The sequence below is a fragment of the Bos taurus genome, chromosome 4 (assembly GCF_002263795.3).
Source record: "Bos taurus isolate L1 Dominette 01449 registration number 42190680 breed Hereford chromosome 4, ARS-UCD2.0, whole genome shotgun sequence".
NCBI lineage: Eukaryota > Metazoa > Chordata > Mammalia > Artiodactyla > Bovidae > Bos > Bos taurus.
In genome coordinates, this window is record NC_037331.1 from 9,722,000 (window position 1) to 9,734,779 (window position 12,780).

The following is a 12,780-nucleotide window of genomic DNA, read 5'->3' on the forward strand; positions in this document are numbered from 1 at the left end:
TTGTGGTGAGACATTATGGATGAAAAATCTCTGAAAGATGAAGTGAACTTGTGGCCCCGGGTTTTCACCAGCGCTCAAAGAGAAGTCATTGATTTAGTTAAAAAGATGTACGAGGCCTGATGTGACTAAACTCTCTGGCACTGCTTGCTTTGACACAGATCTCCCAGAAGGTGGCGGTGGCCGCAGGCCAGGCACCTCCGTGGTAAGTTCTGCATCTATGAGTGCGCTGCACACCTCCTCCCTGCGTGACTACACACCCGCCAGTCGCTCCGAGAACCAGGACTCTCTTCAGGTAGCCTTTCTGGGCAACTTCGTCGCCCCTGCCTTTTGCTCTTTCTCCCTTGAGCCTGGCTTCCTATTTTTACTTCTGTTGCTCTCCTTTTTCTCCCTTCCCTTCTACAATCTTTGCTTCAGAGCTGTACTACAGGGAAAGATTTTTCTATTTCAGATTTACACTTAAGTAATTTATTTTCTCTTTAGCATGGGCAAGGAGAAAATTAAAATAAGATTCTAGTAGGTCAAAAAGTTCTTCTGTATAAATAGAGGTACTATTAATCATCTGTTTGGTAAAAGAACAGTGGCAGACCTCACTGGGTTCAATCATTTTTCCTTTTAAATTTTGAAGTAATTTTACTTTCTTTTGCCTCAGGCTCTGAGTTCCTTGGATGAAGACGATCCCAATATACTTCTTGCAATACAATTATCTCTGCAAGAATCTGGGCTGGCCATCGATGAAGAAAGTACAGACTTTCTCAGTAATGAAGCATCCTTAGGGGCAATAGGCACCTCTTTACCTTCCAGACTGGACTCCGTCCCCAGGAACACAGATAGCCCTCGAGCTGCATTGAGCAGCTCTGAGCTATTGGAACTTGGTGACAGCCTCATGAGACTAGGAGCAGAAAGAGACCCATTTTCAACTGACACCCTGAGTTCCCACCCTCCCAGTGAGGCGAGAAGTGAATTCTTCCCCTCATCCAGTGACCCTGACTCAGCCAGCCAGGACGCCAACATCAATGACAATCTTCTTGGCAATATCATGGCTTGGTTTCATGACATGAACCCTCAAAGTATTGCTCTGATTCCTCCAGCAGCTACAGAAGTCAGTGCAGATTCTCAGCTCCCCTGTGTCAAAGACGAGTCAGAAGGTGTGAGGGATGTGGAACTGATGCCTCCAGAAGATTCAGTGTTTGGAGATGCTGCGATCAGTGAAGGTAGAGGAACCCAAAGAGGAGAAGAAAATGCTTTGGAGGGAAATATTCTGGCTGGGGAAGCAGCATCTCAAGCTGGCGACAGTGGTAATGAGGCCGCCAGCAAGGGGGATGGTTCCGATGTTTCAAGTCAGACACCTCAGACCTCAAGTGACTGGCCTGAACAAGTACACTTAGTATGAACTGCACATCTCGGGGCTCTAGTGACTTGCAGGTACAGATGGTATGCTAGTGGAGTATGCTTTACAGAGACTTGATCCACTTAATTCCAACTAATTATAAACCACTGACATTAGGATTAAATGTGAAGGAGTTCCCTTGAATGGTATAGCTTCATTTCTGATTTTAACCTGACAGGGAATTTCTTCTATATTTAATTGGATAGCTTTTCCCCTTTACGCTGACAAACAGAAGAGCTGGAGAGATTAACACAAATGGAATAAATAGCTTAGATTCCACATTCGAAGAAAATGCAGTCCTCTGTTTAGATCAGCAGTACTTAAATTGAACATTAAATGAAAGGCTTACTTTCTAATCCTTGGGTGGTTTTTCCTTTAAAAAAAAAAAACTGAAAGTTTTCTTCATTTCAGAAGTTATTTTGGACAGACCTAATATTTCATTCCTCCATCTCTCTGTGCTCTTCTGTAACTTTCCTTCTTCCTTTTTGTCTGAGCGGTGTGAATTGAGGTAGCCAAGGCTTCTCTTTAGCGCTGCGTCTACCACAGTGTAATTGATTTTAATTTCACATGAATCGGAGATCTCTTTTCATGTCTATTTACAGTCTACTCGTGCCAAACTCTGACTCGTGCGCTGACAAGGCGTGCAGGTGTGCCGTGTCCCGGAGGGCTTCCAAGCAGTCTCAGCCTTCCTGGAAGTAACAGGTGCCACTTGGTAGCAGTGATGTTGCAGAATTTAGTGGGCTTTTGTTGCCATGGAGACTGCATTTAAATAAATGTAGCCTGTAGCTTAAGTTAACTAAATCTAATGCTGCTGTTCAAAACAGTTTATTTTAATATTAAAATACAGTTGATTAGCAACAGCGGTGCTGTATTTTAAGAGACACTTTATTGGAAGTGCAATCATAGTTCTTTGTTTTCACAATTTTACAGTGCATTCTAATTACTAATGGGTGCAATTACTTTTAATGGTAAGTGTTTTATAAAATAGAAAAAAAAAAGTGGAGTTTTCATGAGTTATAGTAAATCCCACAATAATTAAAAAAAAAAAAAAAAAAACTCAGTAAAGCATCCTGCGCAACATGTTACCGTGCCTTTGCCTCACCTCAATGGGTAGTTGCCAGTCAAGTAAGTAATTCCAACTTCAATGTCTCTTCTGAAGTAACTATGCTGTATGAATTGCAAAGACCTCCATAAAACCACCCATGGCCTTGCCTTTACAGTAAATATAACAACTAAATGTTCAATCGGTTTGTTTGACTAAATCGCAAATGCTGACGTGTTTGTTCTATTGCACAATACTCATTTGCTGTGTGATTACTGTTTAGTGTTGGAAAAAATCAACTTCCTAGTTACCAGTGTCTTAACTGTGAAGAAAATGCTGGTCTTAGTTGTAATTAAGATACAGTGGTACAGTGTGTAATTAAAACTAGAATAAACTGTTGGAATCGCTGTTTTACTTACATATTACGAAAACTAGCATAACATAAGCAAAATAGATATGCAACACTCTATTTAATGTTTTGCCAGATTCTTATCAGAAATCTACAGATACCAAAATTCCAGTACCAAGTTTGTACAGGCAAGTCCTGGGATGGGTGAAAGGTTATGTTAGTATTAATATCCACATGAGCTGAAATTAACAATTTTTGATTACTTTTTGTCCCAAACCCTGCTTTTGAAATTTCCTTGTACTTCGAATCGTATGGCTCAGACATTATATTAGAGTATTTAATATTCCCCTCTTCCCTTAGGATAAACTGTGTGGGAATTGCTACTGTGCCATGGATATCGGAAGTCCACATTGGTTTTTATTTCCCCAGCTATCAGAAACATTGATTGATATCAATCCCTATTAAAATTAGTTGGGGAAAATATTACCTTTATCTACAGTGTATTACTGTATATGAAACTGAAATAGTCCATTAAAGGATTTTTTTACAAATTTAATTTAGATTGAAAATATCAACACCAATCAGTTTTTAGATCAAGTTGTAATTTTTCAGTAGGAGGAGTCTGTGTCACACTGAGGCGGCTGCAGAGCCGCGGTGCCGGGAGAAGGAGCGCCGTGCTGGCAGTGTCGTCGAGGCTTCTGGTTTCACACTCTTGTGCAGCTCCCTGTGTTTCTGTGGTCTCTCCTGAGCATGAAAAGGATCAGTATCCAATTTGTATTTCCTTGGTACATATTTTAAAAACACAGTCACTGACTTTACGATTCAGAAATAAAGTTTGGCAAAGCCTATTTTGTAAACAAGTTAATTTTATAATGTAAGAAAAAATTACTCTAACCTTGACTTGTTATTTGCACTTTCATAGTCTATACTTGATACATTCCCACTTTATATACAATAGGATTCTACAAACGTGTAGATGTTTGGCCAAATGAATGCTGTTAATAATATGTAAAATTCTTTGATTAAACATTTATTACTTAAACTACTTCACTTTTGTCTCATTATAGACTTTGTTTAACCAAGTCAGGAAGCTAATCTTCTTCACATTAAATTCCCTCTAATACGATGGGGTTAATTTGGTTCTTATATGTAATAGATTAGTTCCTAATATTTTCTATACTAGCCTGCTTACTGAGCATGTTATACCCCAGAGATAAGCCTAAAACATTGCATGATAATGTGTTAAAACGTTGTGACTTCAGCACTCATTATTTTTAATCACTGTAACTTTCAGAAGAAAACTTACGGTTTTTCCTTGAAGTCTCTAATAGAAACATAGAAAAAGAATTTTAAGATAGTTTGTGAAATTGCTTAGGATAGGAAAATTTTTTTATGCCATATGAATAGAAATGCCTGCTTCTCAATCATTTAATTGTTCTTTCCCGTTTAAGTAATTACAGCAGCCCCCAGCATCTGAACTTCAGTGCTCAGGCACAAGTCCCAGATCCCCAGCTGACGCTTCACAACATGTGCCCATGGTAACCTCTGAGAGTCGTCGTTTTATTTGCGCCTGTCAGTTTGTGGATCTCAAGCTTTAACTCCAGTGTCAGTATGCAGAATTACTCTTTAAATGTTGTTTATTACAGCCACTGATCTCATTTCTGTTCCCTTTTTAGTCGTTGGATCATGTTGCTGACCTTAATGAAATTAAAATCTGGTGGCTCAGTGGTAAAGAAGCCCCACGCCAATGCATGAGACACGGATTAGATCCCTGGGTCGGGAAGATGCCCTGGAGGAGGAAATGGCAACCCACTCCAGTATTCTTGCCTGGAGAATCTTATGGACAGAGGAGCCTCGTGGGCTACAATCAACCCATAGAGTCAAAGAGTCGGACTCAACTGAAGTGACATAGCACGTACTGTGGCTTACCTGTTAATGAAATTGCAGTCTCAGACTTACTGAAATTTGATCATAATTTTAAAAGTTACAGTTAGTAAATTACTAAAGAGTAAAATTTTAGAATCTAAATATCACATGATAATACCAATTTGGGTTTTTTCCTTTTTCAGGCTGAAATTAAACTCCATAGGAGAAAAGTATTCATGTGCTTGGCTCTGGGGCTGAGTAGTAGTTGTATCTCAGCCCTGGGTTGTGGTTGTAATTACAAGGTCATCACCTAGCAACAGTATGTTACTGTCTTATCAGTCATTATCCCCTTCTCTCCAGTAGATTTCTTTCTGGAAAGATGTGAGTAGGCAATGGCATCCCACTCCAGTACTCTTGCCTGGAAAATCCCACGGAAGGAGGAGCCTGGTGGGCTGCAGCCCATGGGGTCGATAAGAGTCGGACACGACCGAGCGACTTCACTTTGACTTTTCACTTTCATGCATCGGAGAAGGAAATGGCAACCCACTCCCGTGTTCTTGCCTGGAGAATCCCAGGGACGGGGGAGCCTGGTGGGCTGCCGTCTATGGGGTCGCACAGAGTCAGACACAACTGAAGCGACTTAGCAGAAGCAGGTCTTTCTAGATTATTATGTGATCATTCTTCTAAGAACTGGGTCTAGTCATGCTTAAAGAAAGATGGACCAGAAGAGTTTCCTAAATTTAGCTCTCTGTTGTACTTAGGAATGACAAGTGGCTGACACACTGCTGCTGCTGCTAAGTCGATTCAGTCATGTCCGACTCTGTGCAACCCCATAGGCGGCAGCCCACCAGGCTCCCCTGTCCCTGGGATTCTCCAGGCAAGAATACTGGAGTTGGTTGCCATTTCCTTCTCCAATGCATGCATGCATGCTAAGTCGCTTCAATTGTGTCCAACTCTGTGCGACCCCGTGGACAGCAGCCCACCAGACTCCTCTGTCCACTGAAATCTCCAGGCAAGAATACTGGAGTGGGTTGCCATTTCCTTCTCTAAACCAACTGAGTGGTGGCCAAACTTAAGAAGAAATTACTCTTATTCAGTCTTTAAAACTGTAACTTGAAAATATTCCTAATCAGGATATAGATATCATCTCTGAGCCAGCCTAGCCTTCACAAGGCATCAGTTTACAGACAAGCTGGGAGAAAGATTCATGAGGAGTAAACAATACAGAAAATGGTAGTTATGGGATGAGACAGTCCAGTTCTCCTGGGCCTCTGAAGTGCCTACACGTCTTGCTGAGTGTTCCAAGACTACGAGAACTGATGAGGGGTTTGCCTGAGCCACTTCTCAGCACTTATATCTCTCGTAAGCCTGGGGACAAGAAGCAGGTTTGCTGTAAAAGTGTTGGATTCCTTGCTCTCTCTTCCCTCAGCTGTGACACAGACCGCTGCGTGCTTGGCGTTCATCCAGGCCTGCGGTGTTGCCTGTGGGAACTGGGGACCTGGAAAACTGACATAAATATGCAGACACTCACTCTGCATGCTGCACACGCCTCTGATCAAGGATCCTGTGTCTTCCGTCAGCATCCACAAAACTGACAGGCTAACTTACTGGATAAAGTCAAACCTCAGATGGTTTCGGCAGCAAGGTTTGGAATGCTGACAGACACTTTTCTGGAAGGTGAACCATTGGGCCAGGTTTGGGAATATTAGATTCCCTGGAATCAGTCTGGTAGTCAGTGCTGTCAATCAAGATGGATTAAAGATGGGGGGAGGACAAGTGTCCCCACTGGCCTAGCTTTTACTGAACAGGAGTTGAGTTAATGTTTAGAGGCTGAATGGTAAAAATAGGGTTGAAACAAACTGTCCGAATATGCCTTGATTGTTGCCAACTCGGGCATGCAGACAAGAAGGAATGCTTTCATGACAAAGGGCCAGCAGTGCCTGTGAGGGACAGAAGGTGCCAAGGACTACAGGCTGAGCACAGAGGCGCACGTGAAGAAGAAAGAAGCCCCTGGACTGTAGTTTCCTCTGATACGGGCAGGCATCACCACTGCCATAGGAGAGAGTTTTGCTGGTCTTCAGGCACTGGCAGGGAGCAAGGGGTGGGGGTAGGGGGAAAAGACCAAAACAATTAAGTTTCCCACCCAGCAGCCTACCTCCCCCACCCCTGGCTTCCTTACCCTCTCAGCTAAGGGACAAGGTGATGTGGCATCCATTTACCACCTTTTGTTTATAGCTCCTGACTCACACAGTTTAGACTCTTCAGCTCGGAAAAGGGAATTTCTCCTTAGTGGAGAAGGGAGGCTTCCCTTGTAGTGGAGCTCTTTGGCTGATTGAAAGTCACGCTGCTCCCAGCTCTGAAGGTCTAATGGAATTGACATGTTATGTGCCCACAGGTCCCTGTCTCATAAGTGTCAGTGGGGCTGTTCTTACCTAGGAACTGCTACATGCGTCAGTCTGATTTCGGTGTTGACCATCTGGTGCTGTCCATGTGTAGAGTCTTCTCTTGTATTGTTGGAAGAGGGTGTTTGCTGTGACCAGCACATTCTCTTGGCAAAACTCTACTAGCCTTTGCCCTGCTTCAGTTCACAGAAGAACTGTGGAAAAAAGATTCACGACCCAGATAATCATGATGGTGTGATCACTCACCTACAGCCAGACATCCTGGAATGCGAAGTCAAGTGGGCCTTAGAAGGCATCACTACGAACAAAGTTAGGGGAGGTGATGGAATTCCAGTTGAGCTATTTCAAATCCTAAAAGATGATGCTGTGAAAGTGCTGCACTCAATATGCCAGCAAATTTGGAAAACTCAGCAGTGGCCACAGGACTGGAAAAGGTCAGTTTTCATTCCAATCCTAAATAAAGGCAATGCCAAAGAATGCTCAAACTACCGCACAATTGCACTCATCTCACACGCTAGTAAAGTAATGCTCAAAATTCTTCAAGCCAGGCTTCAGCAATACATGAACTGTGAACTTCCTGATGTTCAAGCTGGTTTTAGAAAAGGCAGAGGAACCAGAGATCAAATTGCCAACATCTGCTGGATTATCGAAAAAGCAAGAGAGTTCCAGAAAAACATGTATTTCTGCTTTATTGACTATGCCAAAGCCTTTGCCTGTGTGGATCACAATAAACTGGAAAATTCTGAAAGAGATGGGAATACCAGACCACCTGACCTGCCTCTTGAGAAATCTGTATGCAGGTCAGGAAGCAACAGTTAGAACTGGACATGGAACAACAGGCTGGTTCCAAATAGGAAAAGGAATACATCAAGGCTGTATATTATCACCCCACTTATTTAACTTATATGCACAGTACATAATGAGAAACGCTGGGCTGGAAGAAACAAGCTGGAATCAAGATTGCCGGGAGAAATATCAATAGCCTCAGATATGCAGATGACACCACCCTTAATGGCAGAAAGTGAAGAAGAACTAAAAAGTCTCTTGTTGAAAGTGAAAGAGGAGAGTGAAAAAGTTGGCTTAAAGCTCATTCAAGCCTGTCTAGTCAAGGCTATGGTTTTTCCAGTGGTCATGTATGGATGTGAGAGTTGGACTGTGAAGAAAGCTGAGCACCAAAGAATTGGTGGTTTTGAACTATGGTGTTGGAGAAGACTCTTGAGAGCCCATGGACTGCAAGGAGATCCAACCAGTCTATCCTAAAGGAGATCAGTCCTGGGTGTTCATTGGAAGGACTGATGTTGAAGCTGAAACTCCAATATTCTGGCCACCTCATGTGAAGAGTTGACTCATTTGAAAAGACCCTGATGCTGGGAGGGATTGGGAGCAGGAGGAGAAGGGGGCGACGGGATGAGATAGCTGGATGGCATCACCGACTTGATGGACATGGGTTTGGGTCACAGAGTCGGACACAACTGAGCGACTGAACTGAACATGCATCAAGGTGAGAATGGGGCCTGCGTCCCTTCCGATTCTGCTTCTTTGTCCCCTCTCCTGTGGTCCAGATGAAACAATAAAGAAGTGCAACAAGAGAAAGTGAAATCACTCCTTTTGTTAAAGACTTGGTAGCAGCCCAAGTACTCAAGCCATTTCCCAGCATAACATTGCAGCCTGCCTGACACAGCCACCCAGTACTCCAGTTGGCTCCTAGGCTCTTCTTGAAACTGAATGCCTGACCCCTGCAGGCCTTGGGAGTCACTGATGTCACTGATGTGACATCTCCACTTTGGGGTGGGTTGCCTGGCAACCAACATGGACCCAACAGGCCTTGCAAGTCAAACAAATGGTAAGTTAGAGAGCATAGCCAGCCTGACTGCTGCAACAAGTATTTTGACTACGTGAAAAATCAGTAGCTATCTTTGGGGGTATATTTTGTGTATATCTTCATTTCCTAAAGAAAAACCACTGGCTTCCTCAGGGGTCTCAGTCCACAAAATGCCTGGGTTTGGTTCAGTTGATTATTAGCAACTTTAGGAAAGCCCAGCAATATTTTCCTATAGCTGTAAATAATTCTGAAATTGTGAAGTATTCTAAAAATATGGCAAGGCAAAGGAACTGAAACAGCTAAAACTATTTTGAAAAGGAAAAAGTGGGAAAAGTCACTCTACCCATTTGCAAAACTACGGTAATCAAAACTGATACTGATGGAAGGATAGACACACACATTGATAGAATGGAGAATCAAAAATAGCCTCCTTCCCATATCATCAACTGATTTTGACAAATGTTACAACAATGCTACAACAGAGGAGGGACAGTGCTGGTAAATAAGGCAGGCAAAAATGTGAGCCCCTGAGTCGTGCACTGTACAAAACTTGAACTAGATCATAGATAATATAAAACTTTTGAAAAAAAACTTCAGAAAAAAATAACAGAATATCTTTACATTCTAGGTTAAGCGAAGGATCTTACACTTGGTACCAAAAGCATGATCCATAAAAGGAAAAATTTATAAATTGGACCTAATCAAAATGTAAAGCTTTGTTCTGCAAAAGACCTTATGAAGAAGATGAAAAAATCAAGCTATAGACTGGGAGAAAATGTTTGCGAACCACATATCTAGAATATATGAAGAACTCTCTAAACAGTAAAAAGATAGACAATCCAATATAAAATGAAAAAAAGACATTTCACCAAAGAAGACGTATGGCTAACAAATAAGCACCTGAAAAAAATACTAACATCGCTACTGAGTAGGAAATGCATGTTTAAACCATAGTGAGACACGCTACTGGAGAAGGAAATGGCAACCCACTCCAGTATTCTTGCCTGGAGAACTCCATGGACAGAGGAGCCTGGCGAGCTATAGTCTATGGGGTCGCAGAGTCAGACACAACTGAGGGATTAACACAAGGCACGCTACACACGTATCAGGATGGCTCAAATGATTAATAGTATCAACACCAAATGCTGCCAAGGATGCAGCTGGATCACTCATACACTGCCTGTGGGAATGGAAGACAGTACAGCCTCCCTGGGAAATAGCTGAATAGTTTTGCTAAAAACCAACTACACTAACCATATGACCAAGCATCAACTGTTGGATGTTGATGACAGAGAAGTGAAAATTTAGGTCCACAAAACCTGTACACAATTGTTCATAGCAGACTGAAGTCCACCAGAATGTCCTGTAGTAATGGCATGCTTTACTGCAGTAAATGGAATATTTAAAGGATGAACTAGTGACAGCTTGTAACAAGTGGAATGGATCTCAGGGGAGTTAAAATCGTCTCAAAATGTCACACACTGTATGGCTTCATCCATTTAACATTTTTAAATGACAGGTGGTTACCATGAGTCAGGGATGTGGAGGGGAAGGGAGGTGCATGTGTGAGTCTAAAGGGATAGAAAGAGGACCTCTGGTGATGGTGCAGTCTGCATCTTGGTTACCATAGGGGCTACACGAGTGTACATGTGATAAAGTGACAGCTATACATAGATTTCACACACACTGTCAGTTCACTGGTTTTGATATTGTACATTATGTAAGAGAGAACCACTAGGGGGCAAGAGTACGCTCTGAAGTACCTTTGCAACTTCCTGTAAATCTATAATTATTAAAAAAATATATATAATTATTTCAAAATAAAATTTTAAAAATCTAAAAGGTGACAGGCTACCCTTGGCATGTGTTGTCCATTTGCTGACCCCTGCTTTAGTGCAACAATCAGATAAACGTTACCTTAGTGCATTATGAGTTAGCAGAGTCCTACAACTTGCACACCATTGACGATTTTACATTTTCAGCAGTTGATTTGTTTCAAGGACTTTGATTAAGCAAAAGATATCAAAACTGCCAACATTTGTGTCAAATGCATGGCATGGCATTTGGGCCATTGATATTCTTAAAGTGACATACCAATGTTAGAAATGCCATGGCTAACAGCATACTAGCCTTTAACATGAGTAGTTTCACCAGGGTCCATTTGTGTATGATAGATTTGCTCAGCAAACCATGCCTAAAGCTAAATGAGGGAATAGCCATTTGGGATAACACAAAGAACAAAAGTTAAAAGTAAATTATAGGCCCAGCATTTGTGGGCATTATGAAAGTATAACCTAAATTTTTCTATGGATTCTTTTTCTTTAAGCTTCCATTGCCACATTCTGGACACCTTGGGTTGATTTACAGATGTGCTACCCATCATGGGCAAATCATGGACTGTCTTCTCAAAAGATGAATTTCTATCATTGAGAGCAAAGTAATTACTCATTTCATAGGCTGACCCTAAAAGGTATGTCTTGCTCAGAGTCCTTATTAAATGCAGAAGTCAAAAGTTTGTCATAGGAGTGTTAGAATCTCTTTTAATTGAGTCACCACTGAGTCACCACCAGGGGCTTCCCTGGTGGCTCAGATGGTGAAGAATCCGCCTGCAATGCAGGAGACCTGGGTTTGATCCCTGGGTTGGGAAGATCCCCTGCAGGAGGGCATGGCAACCCACTCCAGTATTCTTGCCTGGAAAATCCCCATGGACACAGGAGCCTGGCAGGCTACAGTCCATGAGGTCACAAAAAGTCAGACACAACTAAATGACTGTCTATCTAAATACAATATAATAATAGACTTCCATGTGATGGCACGTACAGTAGACTCAGAATGGACTCTTGGGAGCATTGCTGAGGCAACAAATGTCTAATGTGTGGGGACAGCAGAAATGTCAATGGAGAAATAAATTGACCAGGTGTCCCTATAATGTGCAGGAAGGTTGTTTTGATGCCAGAAGAATATGCACACCTCAAGCTTCCCAGGGGAATTTGCTTTCTCGTGTGGAAGTAGTTCCCCGTGACTTTGGCAGGTATATGTGTGCATGGTGATATTTGTTGAGACAACCCCACCCAGGAGCTTTACAGGGCCCTAGATTTCTTTTTTTTTTTTTTTTTTCTGGGTGGCTGTAAAGTCCCTTTCTCTGCTACTTGCTCACATTTCAGAGGTTACATCAATCTTCAGGACTTTGCTGGTAATAAGAGAGCACAAACACTGTAAAGAAATTCTACCGCAGGAGTGGAGATATGGCTAATTTGGAACAGGTCATCAAATTCAGGTGGGTGTATGTGACTATAGTGCTTGTTACTTAAGTCCATATGTCTTATCTGAGATCTGTATGTTCAGTTAAATCTAGAAATAAAGCTCCATGATAAATCTAGAGAGACTAGAAGATGTCATCTGATTTCCGCATCCTATCCCCCGCACAATCCATCCATGCTAGCAATGGCCCCTGCTTATCTTCCTGCCAGACCTCAAAGGTTGGCCTGGGAGCAGATATTTGTTGAGATAGAAACAGATCTCTCTAGATGTCCATCAGCAGATGAATGGATAAGAAAGCTATGGTACATATACACAATGGAGTATTACTCAGCCATTAAAAAGAAAACATTTGAATCAGTTCTAATGAGGTGGATGAAACTGGAGCCTATTATACAGAGTGAAGTAAGCCAGAAGGAAAAACACCAATACAGTATAATAACGCATATATATGGAATTTAGAAAGATAGTAACAATAACCCTGTGTACGAGACAGCAAAAGAGACACTGATGTATAGAACAGTCTTATGGACTCTGTGGGAGAGGGAGAGGGTGGGAAGATTTGGGAGAATGGCATTGAAACATGTAAAATATCATGTATGAAATGAGATGCCAGTCCAGGTTCGATGCACAATACTGGATGCTTGGGGCTAG

General features: G+C 42.1%; 1 protein-coding gene across 5 annotated transcripts in view; it reads left to right on the plus strand.

The window, feature by feature from the left end:
• ANKIB1 (ankyrin repeat and IBR domain containing 1) overlaps nucleotides 1-3,827 on the plus strand; it is a 157,915-nt gene extending 154,088 nt beyond the window's left edge. For 4 of the 5 annotated variants that reach the window (XM_024990530.2, XM_024990529.2, XM_024990532.2 and 1 more), the window contains 2 exons: nucleotides 159-292; nucleotides 650-3,823. In XM_024990530.2, coding sequence (XP_024846298.1) covers nucleotides 159-292; nucleotides 650-1,390 — 875 coding nt within the window. In that variant the 3' untranslated portion in view covers nucleotides 1,391-3,823. Of the gene's footprint in view, nucleotides 1-158; nucleotides 293-649 lie in introns of all 5 variants that reach the window. The other variant, NM_001192052.2, reaches the window with a different exon arrangement.
• Nucleotides 3,828-12,780: the final 8,953 nt, after the last annotated feature.